A 25,808-nucleotide genomic window follows, 5' to 3' on the forward strand; every position below is an offset into this window, starting at 1 on the left:
AGGCAAGGCACACAACCCCCATAAAATCAGCACCCCATAGATAGGCCTTACCTCTGAATATATGTTAACTTATTTCCCCAATGTAACAGAACTAGACTCATTTAAAATTTCTCTAAGCATGGTTCTTCTGCCCCTTTTATTTGAGCCTGTAATTGGCACTATACTCATTTAATATACATTCTCAGAGACTTAAATCTTTGGTCTATTCATATGCCGGTTGAGCCCTCAGCAGAGTCGCAGCCAACACCTACTCTTCATTTCACTGGACTCACCCAGGACACCTAGCAAAATGATGGTGATGAGGGCAAACCCCATCCTAAAAAGCAGAGTATCTACAACTGCAAGCAAAACAGTTCCTTCCATCTGTCCCATAAGATCTAAGCCCATCTCAATCTGAAGCAGAGTGGACATCACTATCCCAAAACCCTCAAGATTGATGAATGAAGAAATAAGAAGGAATGTAACCATGAACTAAAGAAGCCTTATTAATATTAAAGAATGGAAGAACTTGTAACATTGATATAAAGGTAGTGGTTTCCAGAGGTTCTAGGAGGAGAGGGAGGGAAGAATAGGTGTAGCATGGGGAATTTCTAGGACATTGAAACTGTTCTGCATGATAGTGAAATGATGGATACAGGCCATTATACATTTTGTCAAAACCTATAAAATTGTACAGTGCAAAGTGTAAACCATAATGTAAACTACAGAGCAGCAATGCTTCAATATTTGTTCATCAATTGTACAAATGTACCACACTAATGAAAGATGTTATTAACAGAGAGAGGAAGATGTGAGAGGGGAAGGGATGGGATATATAGGAATACCTACATTTTTATGTAACTAAAATCTAGTTACATAAAATCTAAAACTTCTTTAAAAATAAAGTGGAATATACACGAGAAACTTAACAACTTAAATCTTTAAAAGTCTTAATTAGAAAAATTGATATTATGATCCAATATTCTAATATGAGCAAAAATGAAAGATACGGGGCACTACTTGAAAGTAAAACAGCCATCAATAAATAAAGAATGCATAATTAAATCAGCAAAATCTACAACTATATTAAGACATTATATTAGCCACATTTCAATTTCTTTAAAGTCTTATTAATAAACACTTATGTTTTAATGAAGACAGCTGATATATAACTTGTTAAGAAATTAAAATGTGATAAATATTCTTCTAAACTATCCATCTCCGAAAGACATCATTATTTATGAATCATGGAGGTCATTGTGAATAAGTTAAGTGTGCAGAGAGTATCAATTCAAAAAAAATTTCCTCAGATTTCTTTGAAAGTCTTGCTTTATCACAGCCCACAACTGAAATTATTCTAAGTGAGCTAAATCACCAATACCTATATCACAGAGCTCAACTCTTAATGAATCACACTAACCTGTACTACATAAGCTTTCCAATAATTGCCATCTCTACCAATTACTTTATATAATAATTTATAAAACTGCCTTCCCTGGTGAAGACAAACACTATGTATTTGCTTTAAATTAGAGATACCAGTATAAACTCATTATTTAAATATATATTTCCTAAATTTATTTACTGTGGAAAAGGCCTAGAAAGAAGAACAAACCTATTGCTCAGTTCTTGGCTACTAAATACCATAAACAAGACTCCTTGAAGAAATGGCTGATTCCAGGCAGGTCTGGGATACGAAAGTGTAAGTATGGAAAAATGTGTGCCCAAGTGTCTAAGACTAATGGAGACCTGTGCAAACACACATACTGGCCAAATATGGGGCAGCTTGAGAATCAAAAATAATAAACCCAATAACAGATTATACCATATCGAACATAAAAGGAATACAAATATAGTAGTATCATTGTAACTATTGAACATAAAAGTATTCCATGAATGTATGGTACCCAAAACAAGAAAAAATAAAAATAAAGAGGGAAAAAGGTGAGGGGAGTTCTTCTTTACAGAATTCTAACTAATCAAGGGGGAAATAATGGTAGAACTTTTTTTAAATAATCATTTTGTAAGCCCCAAAGTAATAATTCAGGCCAAGGTCACCAATGAATGAGAAAACCATTGAATAAAAGAGTGTTGGGAAATATGATATTCACACACTTTCAGAGTATCCCATCACAGATTATTTATTACAAAGGCAAAAAAGTATCACGACAATGGAGACATCTGGCAGATGCCAGCTGAGCAAATGAGCAACCTCAGATTCACCAAAAACAGAACTGGCAGTATGTGATGCAATGAGAATTTGTGTGAAATCAGAGAACCATATACCCTCTTGTATAAGTATAATTTGAAAAAGTAGTGCATATAAAAGGTAGTAAAATAGTGATTTTGGTGGTAGATGAGGATTATGGTTAATAATATAAATATAGGAATGTTCTTCTATTACAAGATATTGAGAATATGGTGATATATGGGCAAATACAACTAATGTAAAGTACAGGCTACAGTTAACAATAATATTGTAATATTTTGTAGCAAGGGCAAAGAAGTTGGTATATAAATGCTAAAGTTAAAAAAAATATGGGATTTCATTTTGAGATGAATATGATCAAGTGCTGTTTTTCATTTTCTTCATTAATAAGAAGACACTGGTCATGTCATTTAACCAGTCTGTGCTTATTTATTAATCTTTCGGCACACTGGAGAAACAACTGAGTTTGTTATTAGGATTAAATAGGATAAATGTACCTGGACAGAATTTTTTTTTTAAGTAACACTTCCATAATTTCTTAAGCTGCCTTTTGCCTAAAATTCTTTTTTTGAATTTGAAATAAAGTTATATAAATAAAAAAATAAAAAAGAATGGAAGGAGATAAGGCTGATATGTTAAACAAGATCTAGATGATGAAGTTAGCATTATTTCCAATCTACGGATAAAGAAACTGAACTTCAGAGAAATAAGGTAACTTCCTGAAAGTAGGCGGTGAGTAGCAAAGCTGGAAGGTGAACCAAGAGTATCTGATTCCAAAAACAAGATTCTTTGAACCACCTAAGCCAGGCCACACCTACCTCCACTGGGTCTAAAGTCTAGATATGGGCACGCCAATACTGTGCCCTCAAACACTTGCCATCTCCTTCAGGGGCAAGACCTCCTCGACCTGGGTTACCTGCCCTAGCCTCAGTTTCCTCTTCTTCCCCCAAGCTTCTTGTCTCAACATCAGTTCTTTTATGAGAGTCCAACTGGTATACCTCCCTCCCCAACCAACGCTCTCCAATGGCCCTGTTAGAGAAAAGATGGCTACAAGTCTTTGGCTATATTTTACCATCAAGAACACTGGCTCATTCATCCCAACACGGATCTCCAAACTTAATAAAGGCAGGCCTTCGAACAACCCAAATCATAAAAATCATAATTTTATTGTTTTGGTCAACTTAAATGGCTGGGTAAAATCAACTATGCGGTCATGCCAGGAAATGCTTGCCTCAAATGAAAATCGATGCTCATTTCCACACCCAGACCACTATCCTAATATGGCCAAAAAATGTTTACTTCCTTAAATTATCTACGCTGACTAAGAGACAGTGTGAAAGCAACTTGTATATGCTATTAAATGCAACCAGTTAAGAAGAGAAAACCCTCTGTGGAGTAAGTCCAAATGTAACACATGAAGATTTAGATAAATGCTACAGGACAGAAATCAATTTTTTTTAGACACAGAATGACAGCATTACATGTTCTAGTTCATTCTTTTCCAAATAGTTTAATAGCTGTAGACAAGCTCTTAGCAATGTCAAATGAGGGTGGACAAGACAAACATGAATGATAATAGGCTTACTTACAGTTTTTGCTAGGTCCTCCATCTGTCCCTAAATTCTATTTATATATAATGGAATGTCAATGGAAGTTAATAGGAAAAGAAAAGAACAAAAGAAGAGATGTCCCCTTTCAGATCACACACTTACAGCATCAAGAACGACATTCACAGGAGCCACATTTTGGTCCCCCAGCCCACTCAAGAACAAGACCCAGACCAACAAAGTACTCAAAAGTCTAGCTTGCACAGACTTTTTGTGGCATTTACTTTTTTATCAAGGAAGAAACCCCACACTGTCACTCTCCTCGTTACATCTTAAAACACCAGTACATTTTAGAGACTATTTCTAAGGATGACCAAACTTCTCATCACTGAAGTGTGTAATTTGCACATTGAACAATCATCTTTTGAGAGCAAATTTTACTAGGCACATTTCATTTCTTTTCTCTTTCTTTCCAGATCCTGAAGAGAAATAGCCTCAAAAGTCTAGTAATATCAAGGAGATCTCTAAAATACAAGTTTTACAAGTTAAGTGTAAATGTGTGGGCAACTTACTGTTGAAATTTGTTTTGAAACAGGAAAAAATAAAGGGAAAGACACTTCTTAGCAAACCTGTGTCTAAATTTTTCCAAAGACAAAACACTTGATAGTTTCTTCCATTAAATTCTTTTATTTTCTATTAAGCCAATACAATAGACAGGTTCACGAATCAATATTCAGAAGTAAAATCTCCCATTATCCCTGTAAGTCAAGAAAGGGATAAGTCAGGAAAACTTTAAAACTTCTAATCTGGACTAGGACTTAGGAGACTGCTTGTGCTACTAGGTGAGTGTAACTATGGTCCTTTTTTTTTTTCTTGAGGTATTGGGGCTGGAGATTGAACCCAGGACCTCGTACGTGGGAAGCCAGCACTCAACTACTAAGCCACATCACTGCCCCGGTCCCTGACTTTTGTCTCCAATTTTCTCCGACAGAATGCTCTCCTTTATATTTTCTACCCTTCCCAACTACATCTATTCAAACCTTCAAGAAGGGTCAGAATACAGCCCTACTATACAGTATATACAGTACTTCCAGATTAACCCTAACTCAACCCAGACATGCTAATACACAACATAGTTCACCCTGGCAATTTCAGAAGAGCATCTCTTCAGATGAATTTTGAAGGATATAAGGAATCAGAATGGGGAACCAGATGTGGCTCAAGCATTTGAGCTCCTGCCTACTGCATGAGAGGTACCTGGATTGGTTCCCGGTGCCTCCTAAAGAAGAGAGGGAACAGGCGTGATGGGCAGGCATGGCAAACTGACACCAAGATGATGCAACAAGAGACACAAGAAGACAAATATAATGAGAGACACAACAAAGCAGGAGCAGAGGGGGCTCAAGCGATTAGGTGCCTTCCTCCCACATCGGAGGTCCTGGGTTCAACTCCCAGTGCCTCCAAAAGAAACAAGGAAGATGAACAGACACTGCAAGTGCAAACAAAGGGAGAAATAAATAAAATCTTTAAAAAAATGAAAGAGAAACATAATGAATGTTATGCCACCCCTGTGACTGCCAATGTTTTGGGCAAGTAAGAAATGCTCTGCTGAAAACAAAAGCAAACTAAAACAAGCAAAACAGAAAGAGGCAGTCACAAACGTGAACCCTCACATTCCTAAGGCGAGCAAGCCGGCATCACAGGAACAGTGTGCAGTCCTTTTAACTCATTCCCTGGCAACAGGAGTGTCTCCTCCTCTATTCCACAAACGGAGAGCACCTCTATCCTTTTCTCTTCTTCATCTTCAGCCTCATGCCTTTCCAAGCTTCACTCTGACAGATTTCATTGTCATCAGTTTCTGGTTTGGGTTTGGATTTGCTGGAGCAATGAAAGGCAACGCAGCCTTTGAATCGAATGCTTCCATCACTTTAGCGGGGAGCAGCTGTGGCTCAGTCAGTTGGGCTCCCGTCTACCAGATGGGAGGCCCTGGGTTCACATCCCAGGGCCTCCTTGTGAAGGCAAAGCTGGCCCGCGCGCTGCGGAGAGCTGGAGCAGCAAGATGACACAACAAAGGGAGACAAGCGGACACAGAAAAAACGTGCAGCGAATGGACACAGAAGACAGCAAAAGAGAAGAACAAGCCGCAAGGGGGGGATTAAATAAAAATAAACAAATAAATCTTTGAAAAAATAACCCAGTTTAGGAAAAGAGTAGAGGCACCTCCGTTACATCATGGCCTGTAAAACAACTCCTTGAAGAACCTCAGGGTTTTCAGCCGGCTTACCACGGTACCGGGGCACACACTGCGAGCTTAATACCCACCAGTGGCTATGATTATTTGAACAAGCACCCTCCTCACCATAAAATCGTGCCATACCGCTGTTATCTGTAACTGCCTCGGCGTGCAGGCACAAGCAGGATTCTGTGCTCGGCCAATAGCACAGAGCTTCTACGCAGGGCTGCTGGGCCTCTTTGCCATCCCGACACCTCAGGCGGGCATCGGTCTTGCAGCCTGGAAACATAGAACCTCACGCACCCTCAGATGAGTTTCTTTCTCGCTGGAGTGAAAACGGACCTCCTCGAGGGGTCTTCCATTGCCCACTTCGCTGAGGCCAAGGATTGGCCAACCGCTCTCCAACAGATTCCAACTGCCGACGGCTGAGGATGAGCCTGTCTGCTCCCTCTGGAGCTGCTGACATCATAGTCGGGCCCTGGAATCTTGGCTTTGCCACCTCCTACAACCCCCTCCCCAGCCAGAGGCTGGCGCCTCTCTCAAAGCACCCCTCGCCCCCACCGCCCCCAAGGAGGATCTGCACCCCTCCAGTGAATCACCCTCACTGCTCCAGGAATTCCGCAGACGTGCTGGGTTTCAGTACTCCACTGCCCCAACAACCTGCTGCAGGATTTCCGAAGCAGGGCCCGTAATCGTGGCGAGAAAGTGGCAAGCCCCTGAAGAGTTCCAAAGAACAACTGTCAATAAAAATGGTAAGGAATGAGCGCTCCGTAAAGTGAGGTTTTAAGAACAGGGAAGGGAAGTGGATTTGGCTCAGCTGATAAGAGCGTCTGCCTACCATATAGGAGGTCCAGGGTTCAAACTCAGTGCCTCCTGACCTGTGTGGTGAGCTGGCCCATGCACAGTGCCAATGCACGCAAGGAGTGCCGTGCCACACAGGGGTGTCCCCCACGTAGGGGAGCCCTACCTGTAAGGAGTGTGCCCCTTAAGGAGAGTCACCCCATGCAAAAAAAGTGCAGCCTGACCAGGAGTGGCACCACACACGGAGAACTGATGCAGCAAGATGATGCAACAAAAAAGAGACACAGATTCCCAGTGCCACTGACAAGAATGCAAGCGGACAAAGAAGAACACAGAGCGAATGGACACAGAGAGCAGAAAATTGGGTGGGGGGGGGGAGAGGGGAGAGAAATAAATAAAAAATAAATCTTAAAAAAAAATGGTAAATTTTAATCTAATAAGAAAGTGCATTGTATGTCCTCCCATGGCCCACTGGATGGAACGTGGGAAAGTGTGGGCTATGGTGTGGAACACGGGACATGGGGTGCAGCAATGCCCAGACATGTACTCACCAGACGCAATGGATGTGACATGATGATGGGGGAGAGTGTTGTTGGGGGGGGGGAGTGGTGGGGTGGGGGCGGTGGGGGCGAATGGGGACCTCATATTTTTTTAATGTAATATCTTTTAAAAAAATGAATAAATTGTGTAGAATTTGGGGAAAAAAAAAAGAAAGTGCATTAGCTTTTGAAGGTCTTTTTCAAGAAATGAAATGGTGCGTGCATGTGTGTGTTGTATACATATCCACATACATCCATATAAATTCTCTAAGTTTCCTTCGATTTACAGTGTACCAAATATTTCTTCCAAGGTTCATTCTTGCATTATCAGAGTCCCCTTTTCCTCTCTCACTTCCACTCCAGCAGCATCTTATATGCCTACCCCTTGCATTGGCCTCCTTGCTTTACATTTCTCTCTAGATCCGCTGATCTTCCCCACTGGAGGTTTATTTCCATATATCTCCTCATCAAACTTTTTCTCTCCCACCATTTGTACTTCTAAAGGCCTTAAGATCATTTAATCAAGGACATGCAAAAAAGTATTTGTCCACAGAGGAATCAGGACTTACTAAACTGCCTTCAACTACTCTGATTGTATCAATTACAATCACATTGGCTATTTTCAAACTCTTGCCTCCCAAATAAGGATTTAACTCTTAAAATATATTGGATGCTGAAAACAATAGTAGCCAAATCTAGTATACAAAAATTTATGTTGCATATGATTTCAACATTTTTCTCTATCTCTTCAAATGTGATAGCCTCAACTTTTTTTTTTTTTTTTTTGCAAACAGTTCTGTAGGACACAGAATCTGCTCACGTTTGCCGAGTGTTTGCTATGTGCTCTGCAGTGTTGTATGTGACAGTGGCATTTTAATAAGTAATGCTTACATCACCTCTGTTAGGCAGATGACATCATTAGAATTCCGGTTTGAGAAATGGGGAGGCTGATGCACAAGCATTGGTAGATTCCAATGCTTCAAGGTCCAATTGCCCTATCTTTCAAATTCATTCCACTAGGCAATTATTTTCAAGATTTCCTAATTTCTAAATGCCTTCCTCCCCCACATTTTTACATTAAGAATTTTCTAAGACACTACTTCTTAATCCTTCTAAAATTTTTCATAGATTGGGCAAGCAGGTTACTTTCTGTTTTCTGATGTTTTTATTTCTTTTCTTGGAGGTACATTAAGTAATCAGCAGGGCCCTTCACACCCATCTAATTTTCAAATGCTATTTCATGATTATACTGCCTCTTCTCACAGTCTCTAAATATAGAATGCCATAACTGAAGAGCTTTATCTAGACCTTCATCCTAGTATTCAATCATTCTCCATCCTGGTTTGCGATAGATATTGCTTTGTTCAAAATGTCAGAAAACAAAGGGGAAGACATTCCTTTGGAAATCACTAGTTGTTCAAGCAGACACTATGAGCAGGATAGGCTAAGCGCAACAGGTTGGCAAGAGCCTGTTTTGGGGTCAGCCAGTCCTTTCCTTCCGAATCCACTGTTCTTTCTTCTCTTTACCACCCCACCACCCCTGTTCCCAACACTCTCTCTGGGCTTTTACAGTTATGGAGGAGAAAAGTAATAGAATAAATATATCGATAAAGCATCTCACACTGAAGCATTCAGCAATAGTAACACAAACAGATAACCAGTCCCCCTTGGCCCACCTCTGTCTCCTTACCTCCCCTGTTCCTACTCCCAACCTCCCATCATACCCCCCTCTCCTGCCCAGTTCCCCCTAATGCACCTCAAACCCCTCCAGGGTGCAGCTACCAACACATGGGAGTGGGCCCTGGAGAAGAAACCTGTGTGCCTTCTGTGGCTTAATTGCTCTGGTCTCTTCTCGGGGGGGGGGGTTCATTTTAATGGCAGAGTCCTAGCAAGAGAACCGAGCTGCAAGAGTGCCCTCCCTCTCCCCTGTGCCACCGTGGTCACTGTAGAACAGGAGGGGAAAGCTACGTGGGGATGGGCAGATGTAGCACGAGGCCAACCAGCTTCAAAGCCCCGCACTCCCAGGGGCCCCCTCCAAGGTCCTGGGAAGGACGCGAGCTATGCTGTCACAGGATCAGGTGTTTTTGATAAATATGCAAAAGTGAGACATTGCCCTGCACTTTTTCATTAGGAGGGTGTACCCCGCCCCGTCTTATATAAAGTTCAAGCATTACAAAAATCTGATGTCCCTCTGGTTAAGGACTCCCCAGTGCTCCTAAACCATGTCTTATTCAAGGTGTGAGGTTCTAATTAAAATGCCATTGCAATGACAGATACAGGCCATTCTACATCTTGTCAAAATCTATAAAATTGTGTGGTGCAAAGTGTAAACCATAATGTAAACTATAGACCTTGGTTAGTAGTCATGCTTCAATATGTGCTCATCACTTGTAACAAATGTACCACACTAATGGAAGATGCTGTTAATGGAGAAAAGTACGGGACTCATGTCATTTTTAAAAGAACATAATAATGACCATAAAATATCTTATGACAGTTACTAATACCACACCTCCTTTTCAGATGTATTTTGACCCAACTTTAGTAACCCAGAGGCATCTTTAAAAGAATATAAGTTGGGAGCAGATGTGGCGCAAGCAGTTGAGTGCCTGCTTCCCACATGGAGGTCCCGGGTTCGATCCCCAATGCTTCCTAACAAAACAAAGCAAGAACAAAAAAAACAAGGAACAAATGAAAAACCAACTCAGGGGAGCCAACGTGGCTCAGTGGTTGAGAACTGGCTTCCCACACACAAGGTCCTAGGTTCAATCCCCAGCCCTGACACCTGAAGAAAAAAAAAGAAAAAGAAATACATATTCTCTGGAGAGTCTGCATGACTCTAGCACAAGCTTTTCCACCTAATCCACTATACAGCCATATTTAAAAACTGATGCAAATAGCTCATGAAATCATATCCCACAGCAACTACTTAAGAGGTTACTGATACTTTATTTTATCTTCACAATATTCTTTGGAGATCTATAAAGGCCAAAGCAATTGTCGCCCCCATGTTGTTATGCAGGAAACAGTTAAAACATAAAATCAGGAAAATATCATTCAGTAGCAAAAATAAAACTCATAATACCTCATGGTGTAGCTAAAAGGGATTCCAGTGAAAACACAGGAAATAACCATAGTACAAAAGCCTTTGAATAACAGAGGAGAGTCTTCCAGAAAGCACTCAGTCTGTAAGATGTCACTTTTCTTTTGGAATGCACTAGAACGCTTTAAATCTACCCAATTTAATGTCCCCCACACCCACACACACCCTGTTCAGAGTGAAGGGCACTGGCAGAGGGGAGGGGAAAGGACAGCATACAAGTGAAGACTCTTGGAGGAATTCCGCATCTTGAGGATAAAGTGACTTTGTTGTAGCGAGCTGTACATTGGCATCTAGAAACAGAAATGGATAAAGCCAAAAGCACTAGAAATTTAGAGAAAAAGGTTAAGTTCAGTTTTGCACGTGTTGTCTCTGAAGTAGCTTTTTCTTTTTTTAAACAGCAAGGAGTTGGAAATAGCCTAGGTGTTTATCAACTGGGGAACAGAAAAATAAAAAGAGGTCTAAGCAAACATTGGAATGCTAGCCTCTGATGAGGTGGAACGGGTCATGAAACTACATGAATTATCGTCTAACCTAAGGCTATTTCGATTTGTTTAAGTCAATTTTACAAAGCATGCTCTTTCTAGGATATCTGAAAAGTACCACGGAATGATGGAGACATGTATGTAAAGGAAACATTATATAGGGATATCAAAAACAAAAACAAAAAAAAAAAGTATGACAACGAAACAGGGAGGCTTTCCCCTACCACCAAATCTGAAAATTAAGTTTCCTCCTAGCACCCATTTCTTCTCCCCTGTAACCCTTATCATGATTTTTAATAGATTTATTTGTGCTCATTCATTTAATTTTCTTCTTCCTTACGCTACAGTAAAGTCCAGCAAGGGTGGGGTCCGTGGCTCTTTGGTTCACCATCAGACCCAAAAGGATATTGTGGGATCCAGGAAACAGTAGACCCTCAGTAAATATTTTGAATAATGAATCACTGCCTGTTGCTTCAGGTACCATTTACATTTTTTTAGCTGTCTCCCAGCAGTGGGCATGGTGGCCCACTGCCTTTATGATGGCTCAATTACTCTGTCCCTGCGGTTACAATCTCTGCAGCTCCTTCAGGAAATTGACCGTCTTTCTGAATATTCTGAGTTCAAGCTTCCCGAAAGAAGATGCGATGGGCTCTAACCTATCTGGCAAATTTTTCACGTCTGCCATGAGGAGTGGTACCTGGTCCACCAGCTGCACCATGGAGGGACCGCACAGAGCTCTGAAATGTCTCAGAAGGGAGCAGGACAAGCAGCCTGTCTGGGGTAACTGACCAAGGAAGCTGGTGGCAGGGGATTGGGGTAGGATTTTGCTGGACTTCAGAAGCTGATTGGCTCCATTCTGCCACAGGCTTTTATTATTCATTTTTATCTACAAATACCCATACCTGCCAAACAAAAACTTCCTCCTTCCTTCTCCATCCTCTAAGGACTTCCAGTCTACTTTCTGTCTCTGCCAAGTTGCTATTTCTAGGTAACTCATGTAAGTGACACCATACAGTGTCTGTCCTCACGTGCCTCTCATGTTCTCAAGGCTCATCCATGTTGCACCATGTCTCAGAACTTCATTCTTTCTTATGATTGAATAATATTCCATCATATGTATGCATGACATTCGTTTATCCACTTATCGATTGCTGGATACTTGGGTTGCTTCCACCTTCTGGCTATTGTGAAGAATGCTGCTATGAACACTGGTATTCAAGTATTTGTTGGAGACCCTATTTTCACTTTCTCTGGGTACAAACCTAGGAGTGGAATTGCTGGGTCATATACCATTTACATTTTGATATCTTACCAATATTAATTCCAGCTCAGCCCTCTCTCCTAAGCATTGACCCCTTCTATTCACGTGATTAATTAACATATCCACCTGATTGTCCATTAGGTACTTCAGAAATGATATGTACACAGTTGACCCTACTATTTTTCTCAACAAGAAAACTTTTTCTTTCAAAAATATTTGAAGGGAGGGAACAAATGTAGCTCAAGTGGTTAAGTGGCAGCTTATCATGTATGAGATCCTGGGTTCAATCCCCAGTACCTCCTAAAAATAAACAAAACAAGCAACAACAAAAAAAACACAACCAAGTCTCATTGGGGAGCAGGTGTAGCTCAGTGGTTGAACACCTACTTTCCACATATGAGGGCCTGGGTTCAAACCCCAATACTTCCTAAAAATACATATTGGAAAGTATATAAACACAAATGTCCAGTACAGCATTATTTGTAGAAGCAAATATAAAGAAATAAATATAAACATCCTAAATGGAATGCAATAATTTTTATCCCTTTGCAAAAACGAATAACGTAGATCTATCTCTGTATACTTGAAAGAGAAAGCTGGCAGTTGGCTCATGCTATGTTTTTAAATATCATAAGTAAGCAGCAACCTATACCATTTTGTTTGAGACGATCATTTTGCACCTATTAATACATGGTTTTAAATGTATAGGGAAAAAAGCTAACATGGTCGTGTTTTGGGAAGTGGAATTTCTCCTTTTACTTTGAACATTTTTCACGTTATCTGAGATTTTAAAATGAGTTATTCCTAACACAAGGAAGAAAATTTCATAGCATTAAAACCAAAAAATAAAAAATCAAAGCTGCTTCTGTATTCCCAATATTTATTACAGGCATTTTTCCAGTTATCAAATCAGAACTTTAGGAGTTCCACAGGCCTCTCTGCTTTTCATCGTTCTTGAAATTTTATTAGAAAAGCTGTTTTATAAATTTTAACGCTTCAACTTCTCTATCATTACTCCCATTCCATCCTCTCTGCATTGGTTTAAGCCTTCACCATTTCTCTCTATTTTATCTCCATCTCTGGCTCAAGCTACCAAATGGATTTCTTTCCTTCATTTTTGACTCCCTCTAATTCATCACTGACATTATTTCCATGCTTCCAAAATCATCATCTTTTAAAAACCACATCACAGATGAAACCCTTCCAGTGGTTCTGAATGGCGCATAAAATAAAGGTGTCTCCTTGGTCTGTCCATATCCCCAACCATTTCCTCCACCATACTTCATATTTTTCTAACAATAAATTCCTTGTAATTCCCCAAATGCTTCTTGATTTTGTTCATGCTATCTTCCGGAATATACTGATCTTTCCTACCTGTCCAGAATAAAATTATTTACATTTTGGAACTTAATTCAATTGCCACTTCCCCCTTACACTTTTTCTGCTCCTTTTTCCTCAAATGGAGGCCTCCTTCCTGTGTGCTCTCAAGTAATCTTCTCACTGAAACAACAAAATTCAAACAGAAACGATCATTTATTGGATACTGTTGAGTACCAGGAATTTTAAACACTTTGACTCACTCAATGCTAATGCTATTTTGAGGTGGGTAGGCATCTGCATTATATAGCTTATAAAATTTTGAAACTTCTCCCATTTTAGGAATGAGAAAAATTGAACACAGAAAGGTTGGGAAGAAAAGTAAAATTTGTCTAAGACTATACAGTAAGGGACAGGTTTTGAATTAAAATCCTTCTAGCCTCCATTATTCTTAATTATCTCTATGATACTTCAGTATAATTATATGCTTAAATTCCTCTTCCTTCCTATAAGATCCTAATCTTCTCGTGGACAGAGGCTCTTTCTGATCAATCTTTTGATCTTCAGAAACAGGTGCTCTTTGATATTTGTTGAATAATGAAGCCAAGGGAGTCAGAGAAAACACAAACACAGCAAAATAAATAAGAGAAAGGTTTCACACAGCATAACTTTGAACAAATTATTAATTTGCACTCTCAGTGTCCCTAGAAATGCAATGGTGATGAAAACAACTCCATACAGGGCTACTGAGAAGCTTAAATGTGAGAACATAAATAAAGCACTTAGCACAAGGCAGGGGACACAATAAAATTTCAAAACTGCTATTACTAGCTGCCATAACAACTCATTATGGGGTCACACATCAGTCAGTAAGCACTAGGTTTTGCCGCAGTAACAAATTTTCCCTAAACCTTAGAAACTGAAAACATGAAAGATTCATTTCTCATTCACTATACAGGTCTGTTCAAATTTGCAGGGTCTACTTACTTTATCCTCACTCAGGGACTCAAGATGAAGCATCAACTGGAACCCCACTGGCTGCCACAGCAGGGGGAAAGGAACAAGGCATGTGTGCGTTGGCTATCAGAGACATCCACTATTAAGTAACATACCTCACTTCTTTCCACATTTTACGAATCAAAGCAAGTTACCTGATCATAAACTTGAAAGGAATGGGGAAATGCAACCTTACTTCATAATGAAGAGAAAAAACAGAAATGTCCCTTTGAAATGACCACCAGTGGGATGAGAAGAACACTTCCTAGAGTAGGTAAGTGTTCCAGGTACAGAGAGTGAGAGAAGCATTCAGGGTAGATGAAAGACTGTGCAAAGACCAACAGAGGGGAGTGGGTGTAGCTCAAATGGTTGAGCACCTGGTTCCTATGTGTGAGGTTCCAAGTCTGACCCCTGGTACTTCCTAAAAATAAAACTAACAAACGAATGAAAAAAAAAAAAAAAAAACTCATTGCGGACCAAAGGTAGCTCAGTGGTTGAGCACTTGCTTCCCATGTATGGGACCCTGGGCTCAGTACTTGGTGCCTCCTAAAAACAAACAAACAAAAAAAACAAAAAACACTAAAATAAACAAACAAAAGATCAATGGATAAGACAGCAGATCAGAGTTGAGGGAAGCATATACGGCTCAGTGTGGAGAGAACACAGATTATAAAGAGGCGCAGCAGGGCTTAAGACAGGGAAGGTAAGTTGAGTCAGACTGCGAAGGGCTTTGTGTTATATTAATTACTGTATCAGTAACAGGAATCCCAGGGGACTGACATGGTGATAGCTGTAATTGAATATGCCCATCAACCACTCTCTCATCAACACAGGATTCTGGGTATTCCAATCAGAAATATGTTCACTCTGTTGTTACCTTATTGTATTTATATTCATGCTTCATCTATTTTCTTACTTCACAGCCTGGAAATAACGAAGTAATTTTTTTCAAAATATTTTTTCCACTTAGAAGGGGGGAAAAGTTACTTAACGTTCAGAAAATCACTTACTATATGACCTAAAATGGCTAATGCCTATCTCCCCATCTCACAAAGAGCAATTTTCTCCCTTCTTACTGGAAGGATGAGGCCAGGTTTATATTATATAGCAAATCCCTTGGTTCAACGGTGACAAATAAGATTTAACTGTAATTATTTCAATAAGACTAAGATGGCATGTTTCAAACACGTCAGAGAGTAGGTGCAGTGTGAAAAGAGGCTTAGGTATGTGAAAAATATCTCCAAATGAGGTAACATTTTCATCAAATTATTTTGGCAGTGTGGTTCATAAGGATGGAATGCAGCATATTTGTGTCAGCATAAAATATAGACAGAACTAGATCACAGATTTATCTGCGGAAGTGGTACCAAAAGGCCCTAAAATCCCCATCAAGTTCAGTGTCACAATAGCTCACAAAAGTTCCCTGGCCTTCAGCTTTGTTCAAGACCCTTGGATTACTCAGGACATGACCTTTGTGGGGAGATGAGATGAGGCCAACATGCATCTCCTATCAAAACCTGCTTATTTCATGAACAATTATTTTAATGCAAGTGTTGCTTTCGATGCCATAAACAAAAGCTCATAGGATTTGTCTTACACGATTCCCATCTTGGGGGCAACTCACCCATTGTTTTGGTTAAGTTCCTATGCATCTCCCCTTTCCTTCAGATTCATTATAAAGAAACTCTAACATACCTTCTCATAAAGCAAGGAAGAGATGATGGCACAAGGAGTCAGAAAACCTGGGTTATATCCCTGCCCTTAAATTCCTATGTGACTTTAAGCAAGGCTAAGTTACCCCACCTCAGCTTTCTCTTCTCTAAAATAAGGGAATGCTACTAGTCTAACTTTAGATCCTAAGTTAAGGACCTTCCAGTGAAGGCAGCTGAGTGCTCAAGTCAGTGTGAGAATTACCCTATGGTTCTTTCTAACCCTTGGCTCCACTTCCACCTCTTTCTTATAACAGTGTTCCTTTCCATTGAATAAATTCTAGCAAGTTTATTTTCCGAAGGACACTTTCAACTACGGGAGACCAAAAAAACAATCCAAATTAACCTAAGGAAAAAAACAGAAAAAGATGGCCCATGAAGCTGTAACAGATGCTCAAGTAGCTCTCAAAATGCAGAACAGGAAACTCAGTGCCTCTCTCACTCTTTCTCCACCACTGCCCCTCTCCCATACCATCTCACCCTTCCCCACCCCACCCAAAACAACTATATGGTTCCTACTTCTTTGTCGGTCTTTTTCTTTCCAAACAGACAGACTGTGGTACACATTACAAATGTTCACCCACATCCGAGCCTACTCATACCCAGTATATATAGAAAATTATATATCCTTGCCCTCTTGACATATTTGGTGTGTCCATGTGTCCCGCGCGAGTCAATGACATATGAGCAGAAGTGACATATGTCATGCATGTAACTTCCAGGCCAAAGCACTTCATTGCCTGCACTCAACTCTCTAGCTTGTTCCTCCCCTGCCTTGGCTTGCTGGGAAGCACAGATGGATATAGAGATGTAGACTAGAACTAGTGCTAGCAACCACATGGCAAATCACGTGGGCAAACTGTGTGCGAAACTGTGTGCGAAAGAGAAATGAATCGCTGCTGTATTAAGCTGCTGCAATTTTGGCCCCATTCATTACTACATTATAACCTAGCTTTATCCTGACAAATAAGTAGGCTTCCTTCACATGGCTGAAAATACATCCACTCCTGCTTAACAATTACAGCAAAATAAGAGAACAGCTTCTCCCAGAGTCCTTATAGCAGGTCTCAAGAAGGGCTCTGATTAGCCTTGCTTTGGAAAAATTGCTGTGTCTGGAAATGCTACGAAGGGCCTGGTCCAAGCCTTTTGTCCTCCGATGCAGCCAGGACAGAAGGTTATCTATCTACCTACCTACTTATCTATCTATCTATCTGCCTGTCTATCATCTATCATCATCATCTATCTCGTCTATTTATCTGTATCTATGTGTCTTCATTATCTATCATCTACCTTCCATCAATCAATCCATCCCTCTGTCTATCTATTAACTATCTTCTATCTTTCTATCATCTAATATCTATCGATCCATCCTTCTATCTATCCATCCATCCATCATCTATTATCCATCCTCCTTCCTTCTTTCTTTCTAACTACCCATCCATCCATCTACCAATCCATATATCTATCTATCTTTCCACATCTATCTATATCTCTTGGTAACACACACATAATAAGATAGGAAAGGACTAGAATGTTAGCTGTACACCTCCTTTTCTTGCTGATATATCTCTTTTTTAAAAAAATTATTATAGGAATATATAAAACAACTCGAAGTTTCCCATTTTAACCACTCTCAAGTGTACAGTTCAGTGGAGTTACATTCCAGCTATTTTGTGACCATCACCTAAAGCCATTATCCCCAATTTTCCATCACTTCAAACAGAAGCACTTCACACGTTAAGCAAACACACCCATTCCCCTCACCCTTTCCCAAACCTGGTCACCTGCAGTCTACTTTCTGGCTCCATGATGAAGCTTATTCTAGCTATTTCATATAAGTGAACTCGTACATCTAAAATTAATTTCCAAACAGTCCCCTGCTAACCAATCAGAATTATTAGTGTAGCCATCGCACATGCCTTCAATTCCTTGAGTGTAACACGAAGACCATTTCTCATAAAGATGAATACAATTTTCTCTGATATAGCCTGTCACAGTGTTTGGATTCAACAACATTGTGTTTATTTCATCCAACCACATGTGTAGCAAAGATCATGTACTGTTTATTATATTATTTGATCTCCATTCAAAATTACCTTTCTTGCTCAGTTATGAAGCAACTTAACAAATACCTTTTGGTAATGACACTATCATCAGTAATTACTGCAAACAACCCCATCTGGCACTCTCTTACCATGCTTTTTTATACAAACCCTATCTTTCTTTCTAAGACTGAAGCACATGTTTTATCTACATGCAAAAAAAAAAAAAAACTACTCAGATTTCATTTGGGGTTTCCAAAATCCCTATTTACTAACAATAACCACTAAAGGCAAATATCTGGAGAAAAATAACCATGATAAATTACCTAGTATAAAGCTAAAAAGAAGATAAAATGAAATTTATATTGCCCAGAGAATAATAGAAAGTAGTTTTTAGATGGGAAGCATTTGTTATTCTCCTGTTACTCCAAACTATGGCAATCCTCAAGGAGATTCTTTTTTTTTTTTTTTTCATTCCTTTCCCCAACCCAACAATATGTGGGCAAATATCAAGTACAGTCTCCTGATTCTCAGAAACTTTTCAAGGACTCTTCCATTAGAAAAGAATATGAAAAAGCAACCTATATTATTTCACCCCAAACCAAGGTGAGTACAGATGGAAGTATAAGAAACAATATTAAAATATCCCTTCAAAATAACTTTTTCAGTGAGAGGGTCTCACCTGGGCAGCTACACAACAAGAAATAAACTCCTACTATTATGACTGATAGGACATGAATACAAACAGAAATGCCATGAGAACTATGAGCAAAGTCCTGAGTACAACTAAAATCAGAGACCACGTTTAAAACTGAATATACATTCAAATTGAACACTTTTTAAAGTATTTTTTAAAAAACTCAAATAACAAATATTTGCTCTTTAAATAGAAGAGTTACTCTTTTATATTTGTTTTATTTTCTTCTGAGGTTTTAAAAATAGGCATGCTTTACATTTAAAAAGAAGTCTCTCATTTTGCTTCTATTCTGTATCATATAATGAAATAGAAAGTAATGTTAGTTTCCCAACAGAAGCTGCTTTTGGAAGAGTGTTGCTATACATTATTTATGTGTGTGTGCGGATTTTTAAAAATATATCACACTCCATAATTCAGCACTCAAAGAATCAAATACTTACTTGACTATATTCAGGAAATTGCCTATTTGTGGGTACTGAATGAAGTAGAGGTTACAATAAAACTTACTATTATCCACAACTCAATGCAAAATTATGTAAGCGGCAGTCAATACATAACACAGAATTCCTCTTATGAATAGCACAATAAAAGTTAAAGACACAAGAATATTTTAAGGTAACAACTACACTCCAGCCCTTAGTCCTCTCTCTCCAACTACAGACTCCTATATATCAACTATTAATGCCAAACTGTTATTATTGTTTGTCTATCCTGTAAGTACCTCAAACTCATTAGGTTCCAAACCCATCATCTCCCTCTGCACACCAGTTCCTCCTGTGTTCTCTCATCATTGAATGAAACCATCATCCACCCATTTGCCCATACCTGAAATCTGGAATTCATCCCTGAATCTCACCATCTTCCTATCCCTGCTACATGCAACCACAAGCCCTCTAGGTATTATGCCCTGCCTTCAGTTTTGCCCCTCCAAACCACTGTTCATAAACAGAGACATAAGCCTCGTAAAATGCTAGTTGGATATTACTCCCTGTTTTAGTTTCCTAGGCTGCTCCAGCAAATGCCGGTGGGAATTGGTATTCGCTCATGGTTTGACATTAAGGAAAGTGTCCAAATCAAGGCATCATCAAGGGGATGCTTTCTTCTGATGACCAGCTATTGGTGATCCTTGGTTCCTCTGTCACATGGCAAGGCACATGGCAAGGCACATGGCGGTCGGTGTCTGCTCATCTCTCCCTTCTCTTCTGGATTTTATTGATTTCACCTTCTTGTTTCTGTAGTTTTCTCTCTCTTTGCCTGAATTTCATTCTCTTACAAAGGACTCCAGTAAAAAGAGGATTAAGATCCATTCTGATTGAGGTGGGTCATAGCTTAACTGAAGTAACCTCATAAAAATGTCCTACCTACCATGGGTTCACATGCACAGGAATGGACTAGATTTAAGAACATGTGCTTCTGGGGTACACACAGCTTCAAAGCACCACACTTCCCATAACCCTACCCTTGAAGACCTTTAGTCATTCCTCAGCACTTGATAATCAAGTGAAGAAATGTTAATATGACTCATAAAGCCTCCAAAAATCTGACCCCAAATTATCTCTTCAGCTTCAAGTCCCACCATTTATCTCCTTAGTGCAACTGCCAACCACACTCAACTAGTTTTATCTCCTTGAATAAGCCGTGATATCTCTCATCTTTGGGTCTCCCACATGCTGGTAATTTCCTCTTCCTGGAACATTCACCCTTCCTCCCACCCACACCTCTACCTCAACCTGATGAACTCCTACTTTCCTTTTAAGGTTCACTGTGGTAAGAGTTAATCCTGTTAGTTTTTCTCCCCAGTACACCAAGCCTGGATTAAGTGCTCTCCCTATAGTCTCTCTGGAAACTGGGACTATTTTTATTTGGTTCACTATTATATTTCCAGCAGGGAGCAGGGTTCTTGGCACAAAGTAAATGTTCAATAAATACCTGAATGACTGATTAAGTGACTTGAAGTGGAGAAAATATTAAAAATCCTAGACAGGCTGAGTGAGTCCTTATCAAACAGAAATAAGGCATGCTTTATTAACAATAAATATTATTAATTGCACCAAGCAATTGCTTGTACCAAGATGCAAGTAATTGCACCAAGATGTTATAAATAAGAATCAAAGCAAAGCTGTAAATCATTAGACAGTATTTACAGAAATACAGGTAAATATTTTCATTACCTTATTTCAAGATAAAATGAATTAAATTTACTAAGGTAGCTAATTCAGGCCTAACAATTATGTGAAACATATCATTGTAAATCTGTCAATTTTCTAAAGGCAGATTTTATTCAGATACTCTCAAAAAGCCCTATCAAATATTTCTAATACCAAAGTGACGAAAGTAAGTTTAGATTTTTTCCACATGTGACAGAGGCAAAAGGCAAAGATTATCAGGCTGGGATGAAAAGCAATGGGATATTATCATTTTGTTGTTTTTTAAAAAGGATATTTCAAACAACGATAAACCATTAAACTCTTGTAAACTCAAAGGCCTAAAAAATGATAGGTATCAAAATACGTCAAGAAAACTTCCTTTTACAACTCTTTTTTTTTTTTTATTTTGGGCAAATTAACATTGCATGTGTAATAACAAGACTTACTTGGTCACTTTAGACTCATTTCATTAGTGACTGCTCAGTTTATTCTACTAAAATGCACATTTCTTTTCACATTTACGCGCTTCCTCTCAGCCCCCCACTTCACACCACCGTGAACTTGACTCCCCCTATTTGCGGCCACTTTCACTTTCTGGTTCTTAGGCTCTAACCCCGTATTCCTGCTGGGGTTGCAGCATTGCGGGGGAATGCATGAGCCCACACCCTGGAGACCAGAACGGAGGGAAAGAAAGCAAAATCTGCTTTCATTGATGCACATGGGAGACTTTAAAACCCTGATTTTCACCCCCACACTTGAATTTTCTCCCTTTCTTTTCAGGCCTGATTTGCAGGTTGGCAATACTAGCTTTCAAGTCAGTTATTTCAACGGAATTTCCTCTGTTTTTCTTTGCAGCTGCACAGAAAGTATTTTCAGACCTCTGCGTGGCTCTATCCACTCGACACAGAACTAAATGCAAGTGGTAACTCTTCGTATATTCTAGAATCTTTAACTAGAACCCTGTTAGGAACCAATTCATTAAATCGTTCTGAAAAGAAGCGCTCCCTGTTTCAAAGTTTAGTTTGAAAGGCGGTAAACTTCCCTAACCATATTTGGCAAAGAAACAGTGTAAGGTCTCAGAGGCCAACACTCAGCAGCCGTTGCATGATTTCATGAAGTAGCCACTCTTTGGCAAAGCCAAAGTAAAACACTTTAAAAATAAACATGCCGGTTTTATTCCCAAGTAGCTTTCACTCCTTGGGAGCAAAGTTTTCTTTGGGCAGACAGCCTAAAGGGAAGAGGGCGTTTGTGAGCTTTACGAAAGTTTCTTTGGGTTAACGGGATTTTACAATGTAAATATAATACAGAAGGAGAAGACAATCTCCTGCATTTGGCTTGCATGCCAAATTAATATTCTACTAACAATTTATTACACAGCCACTGTATTTCAAAGACTAGCTGCCTTCTAGCACAAACAAATCATGTTGTTAGTAGGCAACTTATAATCAGTTTCTCCTGACCCCAATCAAAAATGCACTCCAGTTTCTACACGAATGAAAGAAAACATAGACTTGATTTCGAAACCACAAAGAAAAGGGCACACATGATATTTATTGTACATTACTAGAGATTTTTATACACAGAAAACATAAAACTCTTGACACAAAAATGTGAAAACAGAGAACTTTGTAGTGAGTTTAATTATACTGGCAGGCCTCTCTCGAATGGTCAAGGCCATTTCTGTATTAGATGCCCACAATCAAAACTATGGAGAGAAATTCCAGAAAAATGTATTTTTAGTCAGTGACAAAAGATTGACATTTTCTCAAGTGCACAATGACCTTTAAGTGTGACTAATAACTAGGACAACAATTAGTACAAGCCTGAAGTTCATTCCTAAAGAAGGAAGCGTTAACTAACGTTCATATTAAATGATTCCCGACAAAGGCAAAATACCCAAGAAAGCAGGGCCAAAAAATCAGGGAGAGGTGCAGCTTGCAGGATTACAATTTCTACTGCAGGGCCACACCTTTGAAATTCAATAGGAACCATTTATAATAAGCTTTTACAGCTAATCAGCTTTCAACTGATCTTAGGCAACTGATATTACACTAAAATGAGGAGGTGATAAGTAGTGTAACTGTTGGAAAAACTGGTAGAGTAAACAACTATCTCTGTTTGCTGGGTCCGCAGATGTTTTCTGGGATGTGGGTCTTTTGGTGCTAAACCTGGGACAATCCCAGGCAAACCAGAACATAATGGTCACCCTGACTGGTCTAAATGTGATTAAAGAAGAATAGTTTGAAAACAGTCAGTCACACACAACATCAAACTTAAGAGCAGGATACACCCAACTAGCCTCCTGTTTTAAGGATCCATTTATTTGTGCAGTTCTTAAAGTGTCATCAGTGAAATAACCACACAGAAAGTAAGGCCGCTCCCCTCCAAAACAAATTATGTATATTAATTGAATGTTAGAGAAAATCGGTACAATAAAATGAGCAGAGAAGAAGGAATTGATCCTGCTTCTCTGAAGCAATGCAGGTGTGTGGTTTAAGTGTGTATTTGCTACATGGGTGTAAAAAAACAAAGAAACAAAAAAAACTGGTGTATAAGAAAACCACCTTGACTAATAAAGGATGGCGTAGTAATTTGATTTTTTTTTTCTCTATGTTAGCATAACAAAAATTTAACTGGCAGGTTATACAGATGAAAAAGGAACAGGGCCAAAAATCCACTCTCTGATCAAAACCCTGGCACTCCATTACCACCAAAATCTGCACATTCAATGAACAGAGACAAAAGCACTTGGGAATGAACCAGCAGTGGCCGTGTGTTAATCCGCCTCCTCAGCCTTTGTCTTCTCTCACCACAAGCAGACTCCTCTAACATCCAACCTCAAACCAGTTGCAATTTGGGTAACATAACTCTCCATTCTTGAGGAACAAAGTGGGCTGTGTGAATGAAGAAGATACAAAGGGGGGAAATGGTCACTTGATCCATGGATCGCCAAGGAAAGTGGCTCCAGGGCCTCCCCCCCACAACAATTTTTTTCAGGACCCCAGCACTGCCACCTCCACCCCCAAACATCAATCACTCCCACATCTTCTCAGTAGCCAGGGCTTGATGGTTTGTACTGGCTTCCCCTCCTCTGGTGATAAGGGTTAAGACTGTGCAAACTCTCCAGTGAAAAAGGAAAGAGGACATGAATTGAGAAGTTTTTTTTCTCTAATTTTTAAAAAAATGTTACATTGAAAAAATATGAGGTTCCCATATACCTCCTACCCCTGTCACCCCACTCCTCCCACATCAACAACCTCTTTCATCATCGTGGCACATTCACTGCATTTGGTGAATACCTTTTGGAGCACTGCTGTACCACATGGGTAGCGGTTTACATTGGAGTTTACACTCTCCCCCAGTCCACCCAGAGAGCCATGGCAGGACATAAAATGTCCAGCATCTGCCCCTGCAGTACCACCCAGGACAACTCCAAGTCCTGAAAATGCCCCCACATCTTATCTCTTTTTCCCTCTCCCTACCCTCAGCAGCTACTGTGGTCACTTTCTCCACATCAATGCTACAGTTTCTTCCATTACTAATCACAATAATTTCACAGTAGAATATCAGTAAGTCCACTCTCGTCCATACTTTATTCCTCCATCCTGTGGACCCTGGGATGGTGATGTCCACTCCACCTCTGTATCGAGGAGGGCTTAGATTCCACATGGATGATGGATGCAATTCTCCTGCTTGCAGTCATAGGCACTCTTGGCTCCCTGGTGTGGTGGTTGACCTTCTTCACCTCCATGTTAGCTGGCCAGGGTAAGTCCAACAAACCAGAGGGTAGGAGTTGCAAGTCTACTAAGGCTCAGGGCCTGGCTGTCACATGGACAGTCCAAGAAAATCCGGTCTCCTGAGTATACACCAACCCCAGCACCAGCCACAGGTCCAGTAAAAGTGACAGAAGAGGCTGTATACAAAGTTTGTTTGTTTGTTTTAATATCTCTTCCCTCCCCACGTCCCCTCCCCCAGCTGTCTGCTCTCTGTGTCCATTCGCTGTGTGTTCCTCTGTGTCCGCTTGTATTCTTGTCAGCGGCACCGGGAATCTATGTCTCTCTTTGTTGCGTCATCTTGCTGTGTCAGCTCTCCGTGTGTGCGGCACCATTCCTGGGCAGGCTGCACTTTCTTTCGCGCTGGGCGGCTCTCCTTATGGGTGCACTCCTTGCGCGTGGGGCTCCCCTACGCGGGGGACACCCCTGCGTGACACGGCACTCCTTTCGCACATCAGCACTGTGAGTGGGCCAGGAAGTATTTTTTAAAGTGCCAAGTTAGGCCAGTGGTGCTCTGTCCTGGTCCCTAGGGGAGCAGCGACAGTCTCCCAGGTACAGCGGCGGGGACCGGAAGGGAGTGAGGGTTCAACAGTGAGCCCCTGATGCTAATGACTATGCTTGTGAGCTGATAAGCCTAAAATAAGAACAAGGCCTAGAGCAACATTGTGCCTGGGAATTTCCTCCTGTCAGCCTTCATGTTACTCAAATGTGGCCAGTCTCGAAGCCAAACTCAGCATGTAAATGCAATGCCTTCCCCCCAGCGTGGGACATGACACCCGGGGATGAGCCTCCCTGGCAACGAGGGACCACTATCAACTACCAACTGATGATGCAACTGGAAAAGGACCTTATACGGAAGGTTCAATGCGGATCAGCAGAATATCCATGTCTACATAAAATAACATGACTTTAAAATGCTGTTTGACCTAAAGTAAGGGGGAAATGGAAAGGAGAAATGAGTTTATATGGCTAC

At 40.2% G+C, this 25,808-nt stretch overlaps 1 protein-coding gene across 7 annotated transcripts in view; it reads right to left on the reverse strand.

The window, feature by feature from the left end:
• Positions 1-25,808, reverse strand: part of PDE10A (phosphodiesterase 10A) — a 763,936-nt gene that overhangs the window by 277,938 nt on the left and 460,190 nt on the right. The window contains exon 1 of one of the 7 annotated variants that reach the window (XM_058289688.1): positions 6,113-6,356. The exons of 5 other annotated variants lie outside the window; for them this stretch is intronic. In XM_058289688.1, coding sequence (XP_058145671.1) covers positions 6,113-6,257 — 145 coding nt within the window. In that variant the 5' untranslated portion in view covers positions 6,258-6,356. Of the gene's footprint in view, positions 1-6,094; positions 6,357-25,808 lie in introns of those variants that run through there. One more of the 7 variants, XM_058289687.1, reaches the window with a different exon arrangement.

The sequence above is a fragment of the Dasypus novemcinctus genome, chromosome 28 (genome assembly GCF_030445035.2).
Source record: "Dasypus novemcinctus isolate mDasNov1 chromosome 28, mDasNov1.1.hap2, whole genome shotgun sequence".
NCBI lineage: Eukaryota > Metazoa > Chordata > Mammalia > Cingulata > Dasypodidae > Dasypus > Dasypus novemcinctus.